General features: G+C 39.8%; 1 protein-coding gene across 1 annotated transcript in view; it reads left to right on the top strand.

The window, feature by feature from the left end:
* PMFBP1 (polyamine modulated factor 1 binding protein 1) overlaps positions 1 to 27,221 on the top strand; it is a 3,624,986-nt gene that overhangs the window by 2,720,917 nt on the left and 876,848 nt on the right. Inside the window, exons 21-22 of the mRNA XM_044081904.1 lie at positions 3,376 to 3,543; positions 6,924 to 7,007. Coding sequence (XP_043937839.1) covers positions 3,376 to 3,543; positions 6,924 to 7,007 — 252 coding nt within the window. The remainder of the gene's footprint in view (positions 1 to 3,375; positions 3,544 to 6,923; positions 7,008 to 27,221) is intronic.

Genomic DNA, 27,221 nt, shown 5'->3' with positions numbered 1-27,221 from the left:
TCAGTAGTAATGCGAGTGTTGCAGAAACAAGTGTCTTTTTTCAGTGTTTCTGCAATTAGGGGTGAACTAACCAGATTAATTGGTTTATTTTCAAACTACATGAGCAGCACGCAGCACAGAGGAGCTGAATTCAGAACTCGGACATCGCAGATTTGTCAGGTCGCCTTAGTACTTAGCTAGGACCCAAACAGGATGCTCAATTCACAAAGGAATACACAAATGAGAGCAAAAGGTACTGTTAACTCTAATAATGTGGTTTTAAAAAATCAGGAAAGGATTTTGAACTATGAAGCTGTTTCACAACAAATGAGCTTAAGCAATTGTTTTAATTTTAGTGAGTGGCTAAATAGTGACTTTTCTCTGATGGAGAAACACCACCACAAACCCACTGGTGGTGGGAGAGACAATTTATTAGAGTGGATGCAAACACTAGAGAAAACGTTATTTCACTTTAGAAGTTTGCAGTTAGATAATTTTTATTTAAATGAATACCTACGTGCCCACTGGATACCCCAAGGTCTAGGATATGTTAAGTTTCCTAATGGGGTAATTCCAGGCTCCAGATTTTATTCTGATTTACTTGAGCTGTTTAACAAGCAAGAACTGGAACTACCGACTTTGATAATACAAAATAACAAAGAAACTATTAATGCAATAATTTCTGAAGTAGATGATTTGCGTAACAAGATAAAAAATGATTTGCTATTTTTTGAATACACAACAGATTATGACAATGTGTTTTTGAGGGCTGATTCTCATGTAAATAAAATTAAGGTTAAAAAAATAAGAAATTAGCCAGAGACAAGTTACAGTATTAGAAGGGTGAAGCCTTTTCTATCAATAACAATAAAAATGCTATCACCTCTTTGCAAGATTTTGACAGCACAAATCATAGCATGCAGGAACACGAATCAGGTTTTAGCATACCCCCTAATTAAGAAGTTTTAAGAAGTGACGAAAATGACAATGTTGTCTTTGATATAGCTGGCCCTTTATAATCCCCCCTTCCTGAGATCCGATAGTCTTGCCAGCAAGACATAACCCCATCTAGTGAACAGCACAAGTTAAGCAAACTTAAGGCGGGAGGTTACCAGAAGAGGGGACGGACCAGGAGGGTGAAATCTACAAACAGAGGTCGCTGGAGGCAGACATAACTATGGATTTAGGTCTCCACCATGATATTATCAGGCATAACAGCTTACTATATATAATTATAGTAGTCTTATAGTTACAGATGAGTACTTCTCTTTGTTTGAGAGAGGTTTTACCTTTTTCCCACCCCCAAGATATAACGTGGCTGATTCCCTAATCAAATTTAAGCTATTTATATGAAAATTGAATTTTGCCATCCATTTAATGATAATTCACTTGATGGTTATGGGAACAGTGACAGGATGAAGAAGAAAGTTTAGCTATGCCTACACCCAACCCTATTGTTCAGGTTTTTTTCTAATACATGTGAATGTGATATCTATCAGCAGTATGCATCATGTAATCTGAGACCTAAGAAATATAATGTAAGAAAAGACGAATATCAACTTCAGGAGGAGATTAAAAAGAAGCACTTGATTAGAGTAATGAAGCCTGACAAAGGGGTGTTGTTTTATTTGACAATTATCATATTCAGATGAAATATTAAAAAATTTGAATTAAACAGCTTCCTATGTATCAGCCTCTAGCAATGAGGTAAATATTTCTTACTTCAAAATACACCAATATTTGGAAGACAGTCTATTGCAACATGGTATGGATCTTGATACGTACAAATGTTTTCAAAACCCTAACCCAATAATATGAGTCATTTTCAGAATCCCAAAAATTCATAAGAGACTAATCGACCCTCCTTTTAGGCCTATTGTCTCAGCAGCAGGTTCAAAAAATGTATCCATTTGTAGTAATGGTAGACAGGATCTTAAAACCTGTGCAAGTCTTAAACACCCATATGATTCGAGACAAATGAGATTTTATGAGAAGGTTAAAACTTGATTGCTGGGACAAAGATATTGTTTTCTTAACTGTTGATGTCATAGACTTATTTTCCTGCATCCCCCAGGATATACGGTTAGAATTATTTTATGAGGCATTAATTGAGTTAGATTTTTTGACAAAGGGGCAAGTTAGGCTATTAAAGGAATATGTGGAATTAGTATTAGAGAACAACTATATTTGGTTTGAAGGCAAAATTTTCAAGCAAATAAAGGGTATAGCAATGGGGGCTGCATGTACCCCCATTTCTGCAAGTTTAGTGATGCTCTCCTGGGAAAGGTACGATGTGTTTTTATCTGAATATCAGAAATACATAAAATTGTATTGAATGATCCTTGACAATATATTTATTTTGTGGTCAGGGGACGTTGTGACAGTCCTGGAGTTTATCAATTACATTAACCAGACTACACCCTTTCTAAGGTTCTCCCACCAAATTGAGCTAAACCAAATTAACTACTTAGATACTACAATTATGAAAAATACTACAGGATTTTCATCTAACATTTGTTGGAAATCCACATTCTCCAATAGCTGTTTACATTTTAATAGTGCCCACCCTTTCACACAGAAGAAAAGTTTGGTCAAGGGCCAGTTTGTTAGAGTGGCATGTACGGTTTTGCATAGGAAATTACTTCATATGGAGAGGATCAAATTAGAAAACATGTTTATCAAAAGACAATACCCAGTCTCACTGGTTAAATCTGTCAGGGATGAGATCTCAAAAGGGTGGGGAAAGAGATATTGTGCCCTTCTAGGGATAGGCCTTGATATCCCCAGAACTGCCAATGCCAAGTCAAATAAAGAAATGCTTCTAAGTAGTTTGAAATGTATCACTCTTCCTCCTCCTCGCCAAGAGCTGGACCAGAATGATCAACCAACTAAATACTGTAGGGCCCTTACATTACAGTAATTATTGTAAGACATTGTTAGTATTTATGGGTGTATCTTGACCAGTGATGACAAGCAGAAAAATATAGTAGGACAAAGACCTGTTTTTATTTTTAAATGAGCTAGTAATATTAAAAAGATTGTAGAAATGAAGAATCCCTACACATTAATAAAAAAAGAAAAGGCAAAAGAATGTGTCGGAATTGTAGGCAATGCAGACACATTTTAGAGTGTCAGCAGGTCCAGTTCAACAATAACCTGAAATCAGTTGTCTTTTCACAAGATGGGAATTGTCTAAAAAGGGGATGATATACTTACCAATTTGTTCCATCCGACTGTATGGTTGACTGTCTTCAAAATACATTTGCACAATAGGTCTTTTGTTTGTTACTCTATATTTTCCACAAGCACTTTTATTTAGAAGAACTGGGTGATGATACCTGCATGTGTCATAGCCTAACCTAACTTGGTAATCTATTTTAATTATTTTTTGCACAGCTTTTGAGTGCTGAGGAGTCAACTGAAAAGCAGACAAAAGATCTCACAGATGTAAGAGAAGAGCTGTCTGCAAAAGTAGCAGAACTTTTAAAGCTGAATACAGACAAACAGAAACTGGAGGTGGATCTGTCTATCCTGAGTGAGAAGCACAAAACTGCACAGCAGGAAGTAAGACATTAAAAAGATTAGCTTACTGGAATTAAAACTGTTTTAGGTTCTTTATACCAGAATTTGGAGACAGAGTCCTTAAGTATTCATTTTTCTTGCTATTATAGATACTACTGAATTGTTGTCCAATAGCATTGCAAATTCATACTCTTGACACTTAATGCCACATTTCACTTGCAGGATGCTTTTAGAAATGGAGCATTTTATAGATCATTTCATGAATCAGCAAATGCTCTCCTGTCTGTATTAAGATTTAGTTTTGCATTTTCTCTCTACAATTTCAATAAATTATTGTTTATTTGAAGGGTGTCCTGCAATATTTAAGACAAAAAGTCCCCTTCACTTTCTAGTAACTCAAGATTTCTGCTCCTGTGGATATAGCTCACATTAAGAATTTTGATGGATTTGGCTGCCATTTATCAGTTCATTATCATAATTGGTTATTATCAAAGTCCATCAGGATCAGGAAGCTGGACCAAGCCCCAGTGAGTGAGGGGTCCTATTTTTGCAAAAGAATGAGTGCATATATGCACAGTAGCATCAGTACAAAACACCTGTTGTTGTATTGCACCCTTTTCCCCTCCAGCTGTTCTGCAAAGATACATGACTGCAAGAATGTTTTTTTAAGCAGCAGATACATTGATTTTGTATATGTGAAACCCATGTGTGAAGCCCTTACCAAAAGCCAGATTCAAATCGGCAAAGAAGGGCAAGTGACACACCACAAGAACAGATATAAAAAAATCATAAAAGATTTTATACACACACACACACACACACATATATATATATATATATATATATATATATATATATATATATATATATATATATATATATATATATATATATATATATATATATATATATATAAACTGGGACTCTGTGTGTGTACAACAATAACAGGTCTGGATTTTTAATCTATGGTGCAAGTTTTGGAAAATACTGCTAGAACACTTTTATGTAACTTATTAAGTTAGTAAAATGTTTTCTGCTTTAAATACATTTTTGCAAGTAAGCATTAGTTTTCCAAGGCATCTTCCTGTTCAAGTTCTGATCATGTTAGTCCTTAGGATCTTTCACCTCTCTACATTATTTCCAGAAGAACATCCTTCTATATTTTGTATGTGTTTTTTATGGGGGGGTTGTTGCTGCTATTCCCTCCCTCCTAGGTATGAATTTTATTTTCTTGATGGGCTGCTTTGATGCCCAAAGCTAAATTATGAAGTGTTTTCTTTACCACCCATTTTTTTTTTCTTCTCAGTGGTTGTTGGCCTCAGGATGATCTGGCTCCAATATATAAGACAAGCAGAAGGATTTAAATAAAAGTAAAAAGTCATATTGATGAAATGTGTGGGGTGGGAGCTGAGAAATAGGGAGAGAAGCATTTTGGATGCAGGCCCTTAAGGAGATTATAAACAACCATACAGAATATTATATTTAAAAAGTAACAGAAAATATTTAAGAACTATAAACCAACATAGGAATGAAGAAATTAGATTTTTACTATTGGGATGGTTGCAAGAAGGGGCATAGAAAATAGGCAAGAAGGGCTGGAATTTATTAGAGACAATTACCAAAGGAATCAGTCAACTGAGCGCAAATAACTGTGGAGGGAAAAGTAACTAAGTGGGATGACATCAAATGGAAGTTTAAACTGCAGATTAGACATTGCCTTCCCTACCAAGGATTAATAGCAGAGTATAAGAAAAGAGAAAGTAATATGGGAACTCTGAGTGAAAAAAACAGCTGGGGGTGTGGTGGAAAAGGCAAACATAATTACTTAAATGTTTTTTTTTTTTTTTAATTTGCAGATTTAAAATAAATCCTTGCTGAGTACTTTGTCAGAAATGTTGGCAGAGTAAATGGCTATAACTGATTAAATGAGTCTTTTGAGAGGGGATATAAGATTATAATTGTGTTAAAATAATGTGGCCTTGCTAAGTTTAATGTTATTGGATGACAAAAATGCATTGACTTGAAAATGGAAATCAAAATCTGAACCATCCATAACTAAAGTATTGAATATAATGGAGATAAAAGAATTGGAGGTAGGATTTTTAAGAAATGGAAGAAGAAATGTCATAGAAATAAGTGGAATTTGTGATAACAATACATGCAAACTAATGTTCAGGAGGAGGAGTTAAATTTAAGGGAAGGTATGACATAAGTAATATTTGTAATGCTGGCGAGAATGATAATTGTCAAAAAAAGAAAACATATACGTATGATTCATCAGGCTAATGAAAACTGTTTACAATGGTTTAGTTTCTTTTATTTAACTGCATGTGTACCCACACCATTGTAAGGTGTTAAAAATGATCCAGGTGTTTTCAGTGTACTTTCCCATTATTGAGGAATCATATGACCACTGTTCTCTCAGATTATGGGGAGCAGTGGATATATCCCCAAAGCTAGGCTCTGATGCAGTGTCCATGGTAGCATTAAATTCAAGATGAAAAGCAGAAAAACACTGCTAATCCTGTAGGTAAGGTTATTATCCTTTCACAAATGTGAATTTATATTTCCCTTAATACATTCCTTTCAACTGTTTCTAGCTTTCTGTTAACAAGTAGTAATTACCAGCCCACTATTTGCATCAGTAAACTATGCAGTACTGTTACACAAAGACTGTCAATGCCTAAGAATAAAACTATAGCTTGTAGAGTTGGTAATACAGTCAGAAATAAACAATAAAATAGCATTATGCAAACACTGTCAGTTCCTAAATATAAAAATATAACACACAGTGTTGGTGATGCAGGTAGAAATATGGGGAGGGGGAGGAGGTTGGCATAATGGTTAAGGTCTTAACCTCATAGATACAAAGTACAGGGTGTGATTCTGACCAGTGATTATTGATTAGGCGTATAATAGTCTGCAGACTGCTAGTTTAGTGTTAACCTATGAACTATGGAAAATATACTTTAATAATTCTACAGAACAAAACCGATCTGTTAGAAAAAGCCATGGTTTTGTTATACGTACTGCCTTGTTCACCAAATCAACATTATGTTTCCATCACCTCAGTACAAGTAATAATGTATATCTGTATGAATAGGTATGTGAAAAGAAAACTCCATATCTGTATTAATGAAAGATGATAAACGTCCCTGGGAAAAAAAGAAGTTTTGATAAAATTAATCTTGCTAGTGTGTTCTTATGTTAAATGGCCTGGAGAGGCTTTCAGTGCTCAGTGTTGTTTGTCCTCTCAGTGGCTTTGCTGTTTTTCAGATGTTTGTTGGCAACATTCCAGTTCACTGCTGCTGAACCCAGTTCATTATGCCTGATGTTGTATAATATTAACAAACAGTACCAGAGAAGGAATGATTGATACCTGTATGATAGCAACGATGTGTAATTGAATTTTGTTCCCCTAGGTTGCCAGCAGGGACCAGACTGCTATGAAACTAAGTGCTGAGTTAAAAACATGTGAAGAAAAAGTCAAAGATGCAGAAGAGGAGGTAAGAAACGTGCATGTATTTTCCCAGAATACAGATGGATCCTCACTGTAGATTGAACTTAATGTCCATTGCATTATCATGTTTAGAAACTAGAACTGTGGGGGTTCATTATCAGTGGTTTAATAATGCGCTAAGCATGCTGTTTGGGGTGGCAGTCATGATTTTTCACCTTCTGAGACTGCACCATGCTGTGTAGCTTTCCTGGGGACTCTATTACTGCTTTTGGCTGACTGCCATCAAAACTAAGCAACCCATTGAGACTTACAGTTTCCTGAAAGGGGGACCTGGGTGTGATAATTATTTTTAATTCAACTACAGCAAGCTATCAGATGTTGACATGCAAATAATGCAACATTGCTTTTCTACGCCTTTGCAGACCACTCTCCTTCCAAATGGTATCTGTCCTTAAAGTAAATTATTTGAAATAAATTCCCATTAATAAGGCCACCCTAGCAGATAGGGACAGTTGTTGAGGTAATAGTCATAGCACAGAAGACTGAATACTTTTGTGTGTCTGTCTTGTGCTGTGTGTACAGAAGTGATAAATATAAAGCGCTAGTGTTTCTGATACTAAATAAAGAAAATAAATTAAGGATCAGAGCCATGGAGTAGGCACTGTATATTTAGCTACTAGTAACTTAAATGTGTTTTAGGAAAATAACAAGTCACCTTTATGAAAACTTTAAATTATAAATCTCACATTCAGAAACTGCTATTAAGTTAGAAGAAATATAATTTAATTTTCAGTACTAAAGAGAAAAGAAGTGCAATAAAACAATTCACATTAAAAAATGTGTAATTCAGTTTCTACGGGGTCCTCATTGTATCCAGCAGATACCATCTTGAAGATGACCTGACAAAGCTTGAAGGGTATTTTTTGCTGGTTTGATCTCATACAGAATGTTTTGACCTTCATTTATTTTCTGAAAGCCATTTATCCTGTTTTACATTTGCTTGATAGCAGAAGACAATAATCCTGTTTAACTGCTGTTTCAGTGCATTTAACAGTTTACATTTCCTCATTACGCTTCTCCACCTGTTCTGTTTTCTACTGAATGCCTCAGTGGGTTTCTTCTCCATCACCCAATGTGGTAGTCCATTGTATGGGTTAGCATTCCTCTCTGTCTGTGAAGAAATACTTTCAGAGATTAGGAAGTGGTTTGCCTGTACAGTCTGCGGACTTCCACCTTCCTTCCACATTTGTCCTTGCTGTCCATGGTGACTCATTGTCACCTCCGTGACGTTTATATTATGCAACAGTATTATTTGTTCACTATCTGTACTGGTATTAAATAAGACGAAGTGTAGTACTTGTAGACTGTGATCATATCTCATCCCTTCTAGCTTGTATCATTCTAGTGGTCTTTTTTTCAATTTCTTCAAGCAGCTTTATGTCTGTTTCCTTACATGGCCTCTAGAACTGCACACAGTAATCAGGGAGTGATCTGACCTGAGACCTTAAAGCCTGTTTGCTTCTAGAGTCTGTCTTCCTAAAGACACAGCGCCGCATTCAAACTGCTGCTAACACGATCCTCTTGCTGTGCTGCTGGTGTGGCTGTAATCAACACCCTGACATGCTTTTTGTGCTGTAGCTTCTTTACTTTGACTCCCTCCAGTCGTCCGTGCATTGTTGTGGATTAACTGTAGTACTTTGCATTTGTTTGAAATGAGTGTAAACTGCTACTACCTTTCAGCTCCTATGGTCAGCCTTCCCAAATCCTTTCCTGGACTCTCCCCTCCCATCCTCCACAGCTGCATCAGTAGTTGTGTCATCAGCAAAGAGGCTGATCCTGATGTTCATCGTGCATTCAGCTGCAGTCATAACAGATGGGTTCTCCTGCCGTCAGGCGGGTCCTCGGTTGGCCGAATTCCAAAGTCTAGGTCTGGCGTCGGTTGTCGTCGCTTCTTCCCTGACGTCAGTGCGACGATGCCATTTTCTTCAGTCTTTCTTGCCGCGCGGTGCCCGAAGCAGAAGCAGTTTGCAAGTGCCGGTCGGCCAGCTCCTGAGATTACGAATATTTTGCAACCGAAGTCTTCTTGAAAGCTAAGTACCCCATTGGGGAAACTTTTCTTGCCTCAGACCGATGTCAGACAAAGTTAATAATTGCATTTCATGTGGGAAGCAAATACCGCATAAGGATTTTCATTCCCTCTGCATTCCTTGCTTAGGCCCAGACCACGACGTCTCGGCCTGTCGTTTTTGTGCTACATTCAACAGACGCACCATTAAGCGTCAGGCGGAGTTCGCCCAACACTATTTTGGCAAAAAATTTAATTACATTATGTTGTCGGATACTCCGACTCCAGTTTTGAGTAAAAGACGCAAAGATAAGGACCGACATATGAGGTCCGCGGCTTCTACCGACACCACGCCAAAGCCGACTACAGGTGGTCCGGTTCTCAGTGAGGCGCCTACGCGGCCCCTGACTACTGACGACACTTCATTGGCGGTGTCTACTGTACCCGAGGTCGCAGGCTCTTCGGCCCACACCCTGACTACCGATACCGAAGCCACTCTTGGCACTGAAACTCAGAGTTTAGACAGGTCTGCTACCTCTCAAGGTGTCTTCAGGCCTTCCTCTTCTTTTTCCATCAAGGCTTTCACTAAGTCTAAAGCAGCCATGCATACTAAGAGACAAGCTCCACAGGGCCCTTCTCAAGGCCCCATGCCTAAAAAGCAGATGCTAAAAATGGCTGAGGATTTGATTACTCTTATCAGGGGTTCTCAATCCCCCCTGGACAAAAGGCCCAGAGTGGAGGAAGAATCCCCCTCCTCGGACCAGGCCTCCATTATTTCAGAGCATTCTGATGACCAGGAACATTCATACTCCCCTTTTGAGGATTCTGATGCAGAGGAGTCTATTCCCTCTGTCTCCCCTCTGAGGATTACTCTTTTGGGGAAACCTTGCATACCTTGAGGGAACACTTCCACTGGGAAGGCCAAGAGTACTCAGACTCCAAGAAAAGGCTTAGGGGTTTTCTCTGGCTCCCTCAGCACAGGCCTCTGGCTATACCTCCTGTCTTAGACATTCTAGATGATGTGTATTCAGAGACCTGCCTTAACCCAGACTCTTTAACTCCAGCCCCAGTCAATCCTGACAGGTATTACCGGGTTCCTGACTCACACCAATTCCTATACAAAAGCCATGCGGCTGATCCAGAAACTATCTCACACTGCCCCAAGGGAATTAAGGCCTCCACTGCTAAAAATCCATTACCTTCAGAAAGAGATTCCAGAGCTTTAGAAAGGTGGGGGAAAAAGGTATACACCACGGCCACCTTAACCATGAGGGCATTAAACTGCCAGTTCCATATGTTAAAGTACCAACAGTTTCTGTTATCACAGTTGAGAAGCAAAATGTCACAACCTGAACAACCAGACTTGAAGGAGTTGCAGGATTTGATGCATAGTGCAGAACAAGTGGGTAAACATACCTTGCAATGTGGTTTTGATGCTTTAGAGGCCTCATGTAGAGCTGCTGTTACAGGATCAGTCATATGTAGACATGCCTGGCTCAAAGAGCAAACCTTACCAGATCATGTCAAAGCTAAATTACTAGATGCCCCTCTGCAAAAAGATGTATTATTTGGTGTTAAAGCTGAGGAGGTATTAAAGAAAATGGAGGAAAAGACTAAATCAATGCAAACAGTGAAAGATTTCCTACAGGTACAACCTCCATGTTTCAGTAGAAATTGGCCTTCCAAAAATTGGTCCTTTCCAGCCACGGACAGACCCCAAAGAGGTAGATACAGGCGCCCGAGGGGCAGAGGGCAATCTCAAGGATCATTTAGAGGCAGACAATGGCAAGCTCCTACACAAAGAGGTGGTGAGGATAGTTCACAGCCATTCAGAAAGCAGGCCCAATGACTTTCCCCTTTGCATGCCAAGCAAGGCTCAAATGGCAGCACCTTCAGGTGGAAAACTGGCATTATTTTTGAAAAATTGGCATATTGTCACAAAAGACAAATGGATCCTGGACATTATAAACAGAGGCTACAGATTCCATTTTCACACCCTTCCAAAAATGAGAGGCATGCCAAACCTGCCACACAATCAAAGGGCAGATGCACAAAAACAAATTTCAGATCTCATGGACATGAAAGCTATTCAAGAGGTACCTACACAAGAACAAGGTCAAGGTTTTTACTCCAGGTACCAAGGAAGGGAAAAGATTGGAGACCTATTTTGGACCTATCCATCCTAAACACATTTTTACTCGTGCCAAAATTCAAGATGCTCACATTACAGCAGCTTCTTCCCATGCTGGGCAAGGAGTCTTGGCTGGTAACATTGGAGGCATACCTGCATGTCCCAATCAGACAAGATTGCAGAAGATACCTCAGATTTCTTGCAGGTTCAACCCATTATCAATTCTCTGCATTGCCCTTTGGCTTATCTACTGAACCCAGAGTATTCACGAAATGCCTGGCATCAGTAATTGCCTACTGCAGACTTCAAGGGATACAAATATACCCATATTTGGACGACTGCCTGATCCAAGCAGACAGCAAGCACATACTTCTGAAACATCTGGCTTTTGTAATAATGTTGTTGAATTCTCTGGGATACACAGTCAACAAAAAGAAATCAAGGCTAATACCCTCTCAAACAATAATTTTCCTGGGTGCCAACTTGGACACAAACACCCAGATGGCCTACCTCACACCAGAGAAACAGGGCAACTAACTCAATACTTCAGAAAACTAACAAATTTCACCAGGCTGACTGCAAGGAAAATCCTGCAGGCTCTGGGATTCATGGCATCTTGCATCCTACTAATCCCATGTGCAAAGCTGCATATGAGGAAACTTCAATGGTACCTGAAAAACCTATGGTCTCAACACAGCCACAGTTTGGAAACAATAATACCACTGATTCCATGTCTTCAAAAGGAATTTCTGTGGTGGGCTCAAGCATGCCAAAGAAACACAGGTCTCCCATTCTGCAAGCCTCAAGCAAATCAAGTCATCACAACAGACGCCTCGGACTACGCCTGGGGGGCGCACATGACAGATCGGTGCATTCAGGGCAAATGGTCCCAAAAGAAAAGCACCTACACATCAATCAAAAGGAAATGCTAGCAGTAATAAATGCTATTATAGCTTTCAAAGACCTTCTGCATCCAGGACAACTATTGATAAGGACAGACAACACCACAGTAATGTGGTACATAAACAAACAGGGAGGAACCCTGTCATACCCCCTATGCAGGCTGGCCATGTCTCTTTGGAACATGGCTCTGGAATTACAAATTGAACTTCAAGCACAGTACTTGCCAGGCAAGGAAAACACGCTGGCAGACAACCTAAGCAGAAATATGACAGATCCACACAAATGGAAGTTGCATCCTCAAGTTTTTACAGAGATAATTCAAGTATGGGGCAGGCCAGACATAGATCTCTTTGCCTCCCACAAAAATCATCAATTGGCAAAATTCTGCTCAAGGACTTTTCATCCACAGGCCTGGAGAGTGGACGCACTCTCTTTCAGTTGGACAACAATGACAGTTTATGCCTTTCCACCTCTTCCTCTGCTGCCAAAAGTTCTATTAAAAACCAGAGCAGACAGACCAAAGATGATTCTCATTGCTCCAGACTGGCCAAGACAACACTGGTACCCACTCCTGAGGAGCCTGACGCATTCCCCACCATGGACCCTACCTCTAATGCCTCTTCTTCTGACTCAGCACAGCTTCAAAACTCTTCACAGTCAGCTGAAAACACTCAATCTGGCCGCATGGAAGATTCCTTAAATTCACAACAGACCCTACTCTCCAAGGAGGTGCAGGATGTCATTTTGGAGGCCAGAAGGCCTTCTACTAGAAAAGCTTACTCCACAAAATGGAAACGGTTTTGTGCCTGGAATGATAAAAAGGGCCAGAATCCTGGAATACTGAATTTACCTCAAATATTACAGTATCTAGCTGAGATGCTAAGCAGTGGACTTTCATTCTCCTCCATCAAAATCCATGCCTCAGCCATTTCTGCAGAATACAACACTGATCCTCCTTTATTCTCTCACCCCCTCTTAAGACAGTTCCTCAGAGGGGCTAAGAATATAAAACCCCCAAGGAAACAACCAGTACCTGCTTGGGACCTCAATTTCATTCTAGAAAAACTGACCTTGCCTCCTTTTGAGCCAACTGCCTCAACAGAATTGCAGTATTTGTCCTGGAAAACAGCCTTCCTTCTGGCTATCACCTCAGCTCGTAGGTTATCGGAACTACAAGCTCTCATGGCTGTGCAGCCTTTCATCATTTTCCATCAGGACAGAGTTTCCTTACAAACCAATCCGTCCTTTATACCAAAGGTGGTATCCAGCGTAGCTTTGAATCAGGCTATCCACTTACCTAACATTTACCCTAATCCTCAAAACAAAGGGGAGAGACTACTACATTCCTTGGACATCCACAGACAGCTGCGTTATTATTTGGACAGAACAAAGCCTTTCAGAAAATCAGTGCAACTCTTTGTGCCCTATGCTACAGGAGCTCAAGGGAAGCCAATTTCCAAACAGACAATCTCAAAATGGATAGCCCACTGCATACGCTTTTGTTACTCCTTTCATGGTAAAACTGTACCTGCAGGCATCAGATCTCACTCCACAAGGGCCACAGCTACCTCTGCAGCTTTCCTCAGAGGGGTTCCTACCAAAGATATTTTGGAAGCAGCCACTTGGAGTTCTGTGCATACCTTCTCCAAGCACTATCACCTACCATTATACTCCAAAACTAGAGCAGGCTTTGCCACTGCAGTCTTTCAGGGCATCCTGGCTCCTCCTAGTTCCACCTAGTGCCTACCACTGCTTTTTTAGCTTTGGGATTCTACCCATCTGTTATGACTGCAGCTGTATGCACAATGAACATAGTACAGTTTTGTACCTACCATAAATGTAGATGTTCAAGTGCTAATACAGCTGCAGTCCAGGTTTCCCTCCCTCCTTCCCCTCTTGGGACAGGCCTATTGGCTAACACCTCCTCATACAACCTGATTGGGGTATTCATTTATGGTGTATTTGCTTGCAACTACTGTTTTTGATTATATTGCATTGCATTATTACATAAATTTATGTATTGCCTTCCTTCTGGGGGCACCTGACATCTGGGGCAAGAAAAACTGAAGAAAATGGCGTCGGCTGGTTCTTTTATACTCCTGTCGCACTGACGTCAGGGAAGAAGCGACGACAACCGACGCCGGACCTAGACTTTGGAATTCGGCCGACCGAGGACCCGCCCGACAGCAGGAGAACCCATCTGTTATGACTGCAGCTGTATTAGCACGCGAACATCTACATTTATGGTAGGTACAAAACTGTACTTTCTGTATTCCCTGGCTATATCTCAGCAAATGCACTGAAGAGCGCAGGCCAGGGCCTAGGACTGACCCCTGTAATATTTCACTTCTCCCATTCCTAATTGGTGACACTGCCCTATCCCTATTCCTAATTGGTGACACTGCCCTACTCCCTTTCCTAAATGGTGATACTGCCTTTCTTCTCGTCATAACCCCGTGTGTCCTACCATTCACTGATGCAGCACTTCCATTTGTCAGCCTTAGTCTTACCCTCAGCTCCTCCAGCTTTCCTTCTGTCATCAGTCTGGGATTGATTAAAATGCCTTGCTGACATTCAACTAGACCAAGATTACTGATACTCCCCTCTCAAGTTCACCCGTAACTCAGTCATAAACTGTATCAGGGCTGATTGACAGCAGTTTGTCTGTTCAGGAATCTTTCTCAGTTGCTGTCCTGGAGATTTCCGTCCTGTAGAATTTCTACCAGTCTTCCCCTTAGGATTCTTTTTGACTTCCCCTACCCCTACTGTCAAGCTATCAGGCCCGTAGTTCTACAGATTATTTTCCCTGTTTCTCTTTTAGCACACTTGTTTCCATCCAGATCCTATGCATTTCTGTACTAGGCATTGATCGGTTGAAAACCTCCATCTCAGATTATCAAGCCACATTGACCAAATATTTATGTGAGTCTGCCCATCTGCTCCTCACTGATAGTCAGTTTCCTCTCCACCTCTTGCCACTCTATCCCTCTGTCTACAGTTCTCCCCATTAAACCTTCCTTCCCTTCTAGTATGGTACCTTCCATTTACTTTCCTTTGTGAAGACTGAAGCAAAGAACCTTTACCTTTTGCAGGTATTCTGTGATCTCCTTCTCATCTTTGCTCAGCATGGCTTGGTCTGGCCTTTCTTTCCTACTTGCTGCTATGTATATAAAAAAAAATCCATTGTTTCTCCTCTTGATTTATTTTGGTCATGGCCTTTCAATTCTAGCCTCTACTATCCTATATTTATTTCCTTTTTTTGCTAGTGTTCTTGTACTGTGTTATTCCATCTCCTCACGACCTTCTTTCCATCTCCTGCAGGCTTTGCCATTTGCCCTAATTGCTAGCCTGACATTAATCTTCCTTTGTATGATGAGCCAGAAACTAGCCCAGCAAGCAATAGGTGTATGATGTATGGGATTCACATGTGCACTTTTGGGCAATTCAGAGGATCACAGCTTGGTGTTTTTGCAGATTCATTTTATGATGAAAGTACAGTTCTGCTCTGATTGCATAGTGCTGCATAATGTTATTTTTTAATGTGAAGCCCTGTATACAATCTTTTTTTTAGTTTTACATATTTATAATCACTTTGCTTATCTAAGTAAAGTCTGAGCATCAGCTAATTGCACTCGGAATTAAAGGTCAAGTTGGGTACATATTTAATCAGCTGATCCATTTCAAGGTTAACTCAGTTAACAGCTGCATTATGTAAGATAGAAGGTCCTACACTAATAACACATTCCTGTGCAGTTCTTTGGGGTGGGGGAGGTCAGTCCTCCAACTTACTGGCATACCTGTAGTTACTGTGACTACAATGCAGGTGAAAGATCAGTCTGTCCTTAGCTCTGGTTCGTCTGTCGTAAGACTGTAGAAGTAACTCCCATCTCAGAGATGCTAAATATTTATTGCAGTTTTACATTTTAGTGGGTTATTACAGCTGACATTTTTTCTATGTTTAATTTTGATTAAAGTTTACGTTGAAACTCTTGGAAAGATTAAAACGCTGACCTGTTAACAAGCTGCTTGCTGTATTCTAAAGGTACTGTGTAACTCTGAGGAAATAATTTTATCAGACAGTGTTTCTGGGTCACATGAGGAACACTTTGTCCAGAGTGCTTACCCACTTAACAAATAGAACAAAAATTAAAAAAAATGCAAATAAACATGCAGTCTCGTCTTTTAAAATTGTATAATAGGATGGAAGAAAATAGTGTTTATGCAGATATCAGGTTTCTTTCAGCAAGGCCCATAGACAAAGAGTTGAAAGGAATGGAAAAAGACTTGAGAAAAATAGCGAGAAGTCTGACCATGTCGATTTGACGAACAATAGCATGAAGTAATATACGTGGGAAGCATGGTCCTGGGTGGTGATGATGCAGCAAAGGATCCATGTTTAGACTTTGCTGTGTTCTCAGGAATTAATTTCAGCCATGATTTTTTACTTTTTCATTTGCGTGCTAGAGAATTTAGGTATTGCAGTAGATAATTAAGTGACAAGGGTTTCACAGCCAGTATTCAGTCTTGAATCTTTTCTTGTGATGGAGCCTTGTCATCGGCTTCTGACTAGTGGGTTGTTTGCGTCAGTCTCACAGTGTGCCTTCCTTTCTTGCAGCAGAACTTGTTGCATATCCTCATGATGAATGCTTCATTAGCAGGTATGGAATCCTGCCTTGGTCAAGGTGAAGAGAGTCTTCTCTGAAAGGAAATGTCATATTTACCATTTGTAACTTTAGGCAATGTTTCTTGTTCCAGAAAACTCTGGAGAAGGAGCTGAAAACAGAGCTTCTACTGCTGTGGTAGGCAACCAGTCTGTCATGCAGTACATAGTCATGTAGGTTACACTGCTTACCCCATACAGAGACATTAAGTATGCCTGAAAGTGAACCACAGACCATGTCATCAATTTACAGAAGGTCATATGACAGGAGTAATGACTGCTTAAGTGAAGTCCTTCAACTTCAGCTTCAGTCCACTCCTGCAACTGAAAATTTGAGAATCTTGTTTCATAGATTCATAGATTAGTACTAAGCTAACTGCCCTTGCGGGCCATTGTAAGCCTAGCCAATTATCTCTTGTGAGACTCAAACCCTGCACCTTGTGTTTGTAAGACAAACACCTTAACCATTAGGCCACCCGCCCAACCCTTTCGAAGTCTTGCATAAGTGGACATCATGGCAGCAAATTTATTTGTCACTTGAGAAGCACATTTATTTATTTATTTATTTATTTTTATTTAACATTTGTTACCCGGGAAAGTCCGACTTGGAACTAAGCCAATTTTCGGCAGAGACCCGGGGAAAAATGCCCCAGATGCAGTCCTTCCCATGTTATTCTCAATCAAGCAGTATGGGAGACGCTGATGGTGGGCAAATTATCTTTTCTGTGACAAAGAGTATTTCTGCATGCCTTTCCTGTTACCTCTAATTCTGAGCTTCATTGCTCACTTTAAAGAAGAAAAAAGATGATCTGTCCTTATTGTCCTCTTTTGGCAGAGAGCTATGGTTTCATGGTCTCAGGTCCCTGGAAATTCAGGAAACCATCTCAATACAGGCCAAGGAATCTCCCCTCACCTGAGGTAAAAATCAACTCATCTGCCTGTTAATCCAGACCACTTGTTGTCATCAGATATTTTAGCTGGAGTCTCAAAGGTGATTAAGGTTAACTTGCAGCCATCAATTCTTCATACTTGCTTTATTAAGTAGAAAAGTGCCTTGTTTTAGTTGAGGTGCAACATGAGTTGGTGACTTTTTTCAGATGCCTGTATGATTTGCACCTCAGTTATTTCATAGTCAGACTACATGTGTCTTGTATCTATGTCCTTCATGACCTCATGGGGGCACGACTATGACCCAGTATCATGTAGGTAAGCAGATTATCAAAGGAGTTTTGCATCTCTGACCACATGTGACTAATCTTTCTTGAGCCCTTAACTACACGATCAACAAGCTTACCATCCCCAAGTTATACCTGGTGGTTTGGTAGCTTTAAAATTTGTCTTTTGCAAAACATTTTTCTTGTTATCCATCACCTCTCTTTATAAATCATGGAAGTTAGGCTCTTATATGTTGAGACTGCATCTGTTTTTTTGTTTGTTTTTCTTAAGGATTAAATAACCCTCACTACTAAACTGTTTCCTCCCCAAAATAGTTTCAGAATGTTTCTTAGAGTAGTCCATTTATCTCGCTCTGATTTCTTTCTGGAGGCGGTATCTAGGTAAGGGAAAGAGAGGAGGAAGTACTCATACCTTCAACATGCATTGTCAGTGTAGTTTACTTTGAAGAGGATGCATGAATTCAGAGCAAAAGAACAGCTTTTTTCTTTCCTCTAGGTAGACACGGGCTTGTCCAGCAAATCCTTTCTGATAAATGTCTTCTGTCTTGTCATCAGGCATCAAACCACCCACTGCAAAATGCTGCATATCAAAGGCCACTTCAGCATACTATGTTGTTTTTACCATGGCCTTCTTGGTCATTGGTTCACACCTTCACCAGGTGTTATTGTTCTAGGCAGTCACACAGCTGTGCATGGCTCTAACTTTAACATACTGCGAGACAGTAGCTATGTGTCTTACACATACTCTGTGTGCTGTATATACAAGGGGACCCCCTAAAGTAACCTCTAGCTTTCTACAGTTCCTGTAATCCATGTGTCTCTGGATATGTGAGCAGTGGAATTACTAATCTATGTTTATTGACAACACACATTCGCCTGTGAACTGCTGCAAATCTGTCCCTGATGTGTCTCTGAAGTGTATTCTTCACAAGGATAATGACGCTGGACATGATATTCTGATAACTCCTTGCATTTCATTGCAGAAATACTGTATCTCTTTGTTCAGGAAAGTCTGATCATTATTTCAAACTGATTCAGAGAAAAAGTTATATTCCATTACACAAGAAGCATGTCTCTGTCTTGCTCTTTTTCATTTCACCCCAGAAGTTCAAGTGGAAGCTAACTTCAGGCCACACATTTTCTTGGGCTGAATGTTGGTAGAAGCATCTACTCCTACACCTTGAGTTCCTGTAGCTGTCTGCTTGATTTCTGAAATTTGACTACCTGAATGGTTTAAGCCCCCCGTGGAGGAAGTCGGCATTATTTTCCATAAAGAGTTTATCGTTTTACATAGAAGAAGCAGGGCATGATGTCAAAAATGGAGGGTGGTGTGCACAGTGAAAGCATGGTGTCTCAGTGGTTAACGTCTGTGCCTTGCAACTTGAAGGTCCAAGGCAAAATCTTGACCTCTAGTTATCATCTGTCTGTTTCTGTATTCATCCTTTGTCTGTCAAATACAAGCTGGCTGTTTGGCTACTCTTAAAAAAATGTTCATACATAATGCACCTGACCATGTGGCCTGGATCATGTCTGAAAGGGCCTGAGACAGACTAATTCAGTTAATTAGTACCAAAGAGAAAGCATATATGCAGTTGCATTTTAGACTTCTTACAGATACCTACCAGCTTCACTAAATGCCATTTGATAGCAATCCAGAGTACATTTACGATCTTTCACTTCGAAAGTATTTTGGCTGACTTGTTTTGACCTTCCCTGTACATTACTTCCACTTCACATCTTGTACTGCTTGCACCTGATCTTGGATCTCAATAAACTCATCTAGTAGGAAACCACTCAATCCATCTGTGATAATGTGTGACTAAGGAAAAGAGAGAAAAGACTTCTTTGGGCAAATATAATTATTGAGTTGCAGACCTTCTCATGTGACCTAGTATGTTTATAACATTTCACAAGGAAAATGTGCATACAGATGAAGACAGTTCCATCCAAGGTGTTTTCTGTGGTCTGTACAAAGTCATAAGAACTGAATGTTTACATTTGTTGGTCATACTCTCGCCCTGCTGATGAAGCAATTATCCTATCTTGACACCAGTGCCCTTTTCTGTCCACTTTCAAAGAGTGCAAAATTCAGAAACAGTAGAACAGTCATTCAGTACAAAAAATGAGAAGTCATGATGTACATCCGATTGATCAATTCTACAGTAGCCTAAACTGTATTTATTTAGCTATATGTACAGGATATTACAGCCTGTCAGCTTCCAAAGCTTTAGGGCACCTTCCGTGCTCCCAAACTGTTAGACAGCTTGAGCTGAGCTGACCAAAAGACAGATCTGGGCTCCAAGCCATTCAGAGCTTTCCTGACGCTGAAGAGTGATAATCCTCTACCGTTGTTCCATTGCCAGGCAGATAAGTTCCCTTTGGGGGAAAAAGCTTTTCACATTTGTTTTTGTTGTTTTAACTACTTTGTTGACTAAAAAAAGAATTCTAAAACTATGGAGAACTGTTTTATTGAGTATCATGTTACTTTTATATACTTTTAAACAGGAGGCCACTTTTTCACTTTTGTGTTTAAAAGTTGTTAAAGTTAATTTTACTGTGAAGAAATGTATTTTATCTTATTTTGGGGGTGGAAAAAAGTATATAAAGTGCTTTTTACTGTGTTTTGTGTTTAAAAAAATACTTTTATGTAATTTTCATGTTTTATGTCTATTCCTACTAAGCTACCCTGGAAAACAAGCACCATTTTTAGCTTGTCTTTGGAGCAAACTGCCAGTCCCGTGGTATGATCTTCTTCCAGCCAGAAAAAGAAAAAGTTAATTAAGAAACCTCTGCTACTATAATTGGCTAGTAATTTGCCCTAACTACAGGTGAGTAACTGTTGTGGCCAAAACTGGTTTCTCAGACCACTCTAACACACAAACTCTACAACAAAAGGAGGAAGCTACTACAAGATAGAGCAAAATCCTTAAAAGGTAAGACACCCTTGATCAAAAATAGCTAAAGACTCAAAGACAATCATCCAGAGTTTCAAAATGATGTGAAGATTACTGATCCTACAGACATTGCCAACATACTGGCTGACAGGTTCAGTGCACTGCAACTGTGGTCCCAATAACTGGTGCCAGAGCCATGGCCCAAAGTTAAATGCCAAAAATGCATATGGCAATCCACTGAGTACAGAAGAAGTTATATACTCATCACTCATCAGACCAATGATTGAGTACAATGCCCCATTACCTTTTGAACTTATCTTTTTCCCTGGATCTCTGTGGTGCTGCCTATAAGCCACTATGGACTGTGGGTTATCCAAGTACTCTGTGGCTATTGGGGTCCCCTCAATGGGCAAGGAAGATCCACTCTTGTAGGTCTTTGGTGAAGGGGCCAGGAATGTGCTTCTGCTTAGAGAGAATGTTGTGCCTATCCCTGTGGAAGCTGTTGATGACAATAATAGGTCTGTTTGCACAGAATAAATAAAAATATAGAAAACTAAACATTTAACTTCTCATCTGCCAGTTTCTCTAGACAGGAGTAATTTATTGGGTTTGGCTCAGGGTCTTGTACAGATTATTTCACCCTTCTTATAAGGTAGTTCCTGGTAACAGAAAAAGAGATTCCTCCTTTCCTTGAGAGGTTCAAGCTTTTGAATCTGCAGAAGAATGTGACAGTACAGCTGCAGGTTTTTCTATTATTCAGAAGAGTGTATGGTAACTGAATCTCCTTATGAGGGATTCTCTTTCTCTGAGACTATTTCCAGAATGTGCCATTGCTTTCAGTGGCAGAACACTGGGGGTTCTCAATCCCTCAGAAAATACCATGAATTGTTACAACTGGAATTCCCAGAACCTTCACCCATCCCCCCAATGCTGTCTGCATTGGAGGATGTGTTCATCACAGCCTGTACTTTCTCTGACAGACAGCCTGCTGCACGTAGGAAAGCAGCTAGAATGTGCAAAGTTCCTCAGTCTTTCAAGTTTTTATACACTAATCCCAGACCTGACATGATAGGGTAATGAATAACGTATATATTTGTGAAATCATGATCTATCAAGTATGCTAGATTTCTGCCATGTTGTGTGGCATGTTGTATAACAGTACTTTCTTGTTCTAAAGACATTTTTTTGAGAGAAATAGTTATTTATGACTTGTGCTACTTTGTTCAAATTGTGTGTGTATATACTGACTAATACCTGGGCAGCCGCGGTGGTGCAATGGTTAGCGTTGCCACCTCACAGCAAGAGGTTCTCCGGTTCGATCCTCTGTTGGGGTGCATTTTGTGCGGAGTCTGCATGTCCTCTCTGTGATTGCGTGGGTTTCTTCCAGGTGCTCTAGTTTCTCCCACATCCCAAAGACATGCTGTAGGTGGATTGGATACTCTAAATTGGCCCTAGGTGTGAGTGCGTGCATGTGTGTGTGCCTTCCGTGGAAGGTTGGGTGCCGGGCTGGCAACTTGACACCGTAAATCTCCACTGCCAATCATGAGCGGACAGGTGATCTACTATGGTGACCCCTTACCGGGAAAAGCTGAAAAAAAAAGAAGATACTGACTTGTTGCCTGTACTGCATAGCTCACCTTAAGTATCACTGCTTATTCTGCCTGATTTCATACATGAGGTGTGCAGGACACTTGTCTGAGTGGCCACATAAGCACACATTTGCACTCACCACTGCACCCTGGAATGTGAGACATCCAGTCACACAAGTTATTAGTCTAGTGGTCTGTTACATGAAGAATATATTTAGTTGTATATAATCTTCTGTGAGCCATAAGGATGATATTCTTTGTTTGCACTTTCCTTGTAACATTACTGTATTTTGTGCAAACTCTGCTTCCTGCAAAGACCTGAGAAAGATGAAGTACCAAGTCAAGTAACATTTTAGCTGGTGAGTTTTTGTGGGTCTTTGTATGTTTCTTGGCTGCATTTACATTACTTAGAAAATAATGCCCTTAAGTAGCATTAGTATTTTAAGAGTTGCCTTTTGTTAGTCTCATTTTAGGCTTGCTTCTATCCTTGGACCATTCATTTTTCATTTTTTTTCTTCTTTTTATTCTGTAGCCTATATGGTTCACTAATCTGTATTCTCAGTGGTTCCCATAAACTTATCTAGAAATACTAAGATATTGTTGGAGCAAAGCATTAACGTGGGATAAGGCCACACCTACTGTGGCACCCGTGACTTTGTTTTCCTGAAGTTTATATCCCCACATGGTTGTGCAGTGCCTCATATTAAATGCAATGCCTTATACCTTCTGACATATTCACTATTTTTCTTTTATTCCAGCACTCTTTCTGTTTGATAGCTTATTTCACTCGGAGAGTAATAATAAAAAGATGCTCACATTAAGTGTACTTGTCTTATCTCTGTTCTGAGCAAGTATCAGCTCTGTGTGCAGGCTGCCTTAGACTGCAGCATATTATGATTATTTATTGTGACAGCTTTTCCACTGTTCACAGGATCCACATGAATCATATGAAGGTTGGAGTATCCATTGTTCCGTGCAAGAGGCACACATTGAAATGTATTCCTCCAGAGGCTGTCCTTTGGCCATTTTCCAGTTACTTCTGCTTCCGTGCAAATACAAACCTTAAGTCAGGTTCCACTCAGAAAACTGAGTGTGAAAACCTTAGTGTTTCAAACAGTTATGTTTCTTTAAATCCATGATAGGAAAACCCCAGTATATTCTAACTGTGTGATCGCACAGTCTTGGGAAATGAAGGGTGTTTGACACCAGAGTTATATAACTAATGGGGGTGTGACGTTGGAATTGCCCATGCATTATTTTTTTTTTTAAACATTGTGTCAGATTTACAATAATGACAGCAGCTAGTCAAGGTATCAAATCTCAGGTTTCTGAAAGAAATACCCCTTAAATCACATATACACAGAAGCATAGACTTAGTCAGTAGACAAGTACTGCTTGGCCCAGCAAGTCCTTCTATGATCCTGCCTAATGGATAAGCTGCAACATTTTGTTAAACAGCTTCCTACTTCTCCATCATCCGATAAATTTTATTTATCTGTATTAATTCCTGAGTTCCACAGCTTTTTCAGAGTGGCTCTAAGTCACCCCTTCATGGTCTGTGACAAGTATATGTAAAACAAGGCTCAAAGATCTACACTTTAATAAGTTTCTTCTGACTAGCATGAAACGCAACCTTACCAGGCAGGAGCAAGAAGTGTTAACCAAGCTTAGGAACAACCATGACCTGGTCATATTACCAGCCGATAAAGGTGGGGCAGTCATGGTTATGTATTGGCCAATATATTTGGCAGAGGCCGAAAGACAACTATCTGATGGGCAATTCTATGGGTCTATATCATATGACCGAAGTTCCAAAACTTTGAAATATTAAAGGACGAACTTTAATGACCGAAGTCTTGGAATTTCAAACACACATTAAAAAAAAAAAAAAAAAAAAGTAAAAACAGTAAAAAAAAACGCTCCCCCTGCACCCCCTGCTACTTAAATATACCAACTCTGAGATCGCACTACAGTGCAGTAAAGGGAAATCTTCCCTTTCCACGCTCTATGGTGATCTCGGTTATATGCTTTGAGGTTTTACAACTTCGATCATTAAAGTTCGTTCTTTAATGATTTGAAGTTGTAAGACTTCGATCATATGATAGGAATCCCAATTCTATATGCATAGGCCATTAGATCCAACACCAAAATTTAAACAGGAAATAGATTCCTGAACCTTGCCCTGGCAGAAGGCATCATTAATAAGCAAACCTTGTACCACTTGACTGTGTCTGATCCCTAATCCCAATATCTTTATTTACTGCCCAAAATTCATAAAGATCCATGTAAACCACCAGGGAGGCCAACTGTATCGGGCAGGGGGTCACTCACAAAACCTTTAGCTGCATTTCTCACAAAATATTTACAACCCCTTTTATCCATGGTCAGGCCCAAGATACAAGACACCACTCAATTTTTACAGATTGTGATGGACACACAGTTGGATTCTAGTTGGTTAATGTGCACATTGAATGTGACCGCCCTGTACAACAACATTCCCCATTGGGCTGGGTTAGAGGCCATTCAATTTTGGCTAGACAAGGCCAATTTATATTTCCCTGGCTTTAACATTTTACTTGTTTGCCTCACAGAACATGTGTTAACCAAGAACGTGTATTATTTCCATGGCAAATGTTGGCAGGTGAAAGGTACTGCTATGGGGGCCTCTTTTGCCCCCATGCCCCCATTTATGCGGACTTTTCATAGGTTATAAAGAGGAACAACTCATCTATGGCATCAGCCACAACTTATCTTTTGATGAAATTGATATTTGGCGGCAATATCTGGATGATTGTTGGATGGTGTGGAGGGGGGATGATACATATGTACAGTACCTTAATGACAATAAGTGGACATCCAATTTACATTAAATTTTGACATCAGCCAAATTACATTTTTGGATGTCACTATCACTAGAGAGGCTGATAATACACTTAGGACTGAGGTATTTTGTAAACATCCCCAGTACAAAACCTTACTTCATTCTAATAGTCATCACCCTCGACACATCATCCATAACATCCCCAAATCCCAATTTTTAAGGATAAGATGCATTTGTTCCTCTGAGCACTCTTATGATTTTTATCAACAGGATTTGAAAAACAGATTCCTCAGTAGAGGACATGTTATTGATAACATCAATAAGGTGAGTCAATTTGCCTCACAACAACCTAGATATTCCTTGTTACAATACCAACATATTTTTAAGGATAACAATCAAGTTGAGCCGGTCCTTCTTTCCACTTTTGGGTGTAACATTAATATTTTCAGGCAGATTATTGATCACCATTGGGATATTCTTATGGCATATGGCAAGCTTTGTGAGCTTCTTTCTTCGAAATGTCTCTTCTCATACTGTAGAGGTCCCACATTGGGCTCTTAATTTGATCATGCGATGGTGGTGCTGCGGTAGCATTGTCACCTCACAGTATGATGTTGTCCTGTTCAATTCTCAGCTAGAGCATCTTCTGTGTGAATGGGCGTACCTTCATTGAAGGTTGTGCATCAGAACTGGCAACTTGGCACGTAAAAATCTACTGCCATTCATTAGCGGACCAGAGTTCCGCTGTGGTGTCCCCTAACTAGGAAAAGCCGAAAGACACAACAACAAAAGTAAAATGCCCTCCAATACACAGCAGGTTACATTATTTGCGGACAAATTGGTAGGGTGCACTCCCTGCGGTCACTGTTCAGCTTGTACCCATGTACTCAAGAGCAAAGCATTCACCAGAAGCAATACCTCCAAGGTCTGTGACATTCTGTGTTTTGGAAACTGTAGCACTGACTGGGTCATATATTTAGCTACTTGCTCCTGCTCTGCCTTTTATGTGGGGCAAACCTCTAGATCACTGAGGGTTGGTATTTCTGAGCACCTCGGTGACATTAGAAATAACAAGATGTCCAGTTCATTATTTAAACACACCATGACCCGCCCCACTGCTCAGTTTAAATTTATTATAATTGATAGGGTTACAGGAAATAGAATGTCTAAACTTGGTTGGCATACTATGATAAATAAAAAAGAATCCAGTTGGATCATCAGGTTGGGGGTTTGTTTAAACCTTGCCTTTATGAGTTAAATTGATTGTCCAATGAGATGCCATTTTGTAATTAGGTTTATTATTTAAACTTATTTTGTGTGTTTCTTATGGTTATAGCACTGAGGAAGGCTAACGTTTGGCTGAAACCGGTCTTCTGTTTATTTTTACTTTGGAGCTGCCACATTAAACTCAAATAATTTTCACCCTTGGTGTTGGACTCTCTTTGTTTTTTCTGTGATCAGTATATACCTGCAAAGCTTCCTACCTAGAAAAACATCACATCCCTATATGTAGTCTACTCTGGCAGGCATTTTGCAAATACCCATAATTAGTAGTTGCATCGATGATATCTTGCATAGAAAATTATTCTTATCATTTGACTGACCACTTATTGTCAAGAGAGGGACCAAAACTTTCATACTGATGCCTGCTTAGAAGCTGTCTTGCCCCATGTTGAGGCTATGAACATTGAAGCCGTTCATGATACCTGACCTTGTGGTAGAACGTTGACAGGAGCTTACCACTTTTTCTAAATTTATTTGTAAACAGAGCACAGTCCTGAAACATTTCTTATAAATATTAAGGCTTCAAAGTTAGGAACATCTGATGTGAAGGGCAGAGATGATTGTCATAGCAAAAGAGAGTTCAATAGTATATAATGATTTAGAGAATTATCTTGTCTGAAAACCTCTCTCTAACACAACCATGTTAAATTTCTGTTGATCACTGTTCTTTGTTTCTTCCTGATATATTTATATATTTTAATGCATGTCTCACATGCTTCTGAATATTCTGGTTCCACA

The sequence above is a fragment of the Protopterus annectens genome, chromosome 8.part1, assembly GCF_019279795.1.
Source record: "Protopterus annectens isolate FY-2018-M chromosome 8.part1, PAN1.0, whole genome shotgun sequence".
NCBI lineage: Eukaryota > Metazoa > Chordata > Ceratodontiformes > Protopteridae > Protopterus > Protopterus annectens.
The sequence above is the reverse complement of the archived record's forward strand: the minus strand, read 5'-3'. Positions and strand labels throughout refer to the sequence as shown.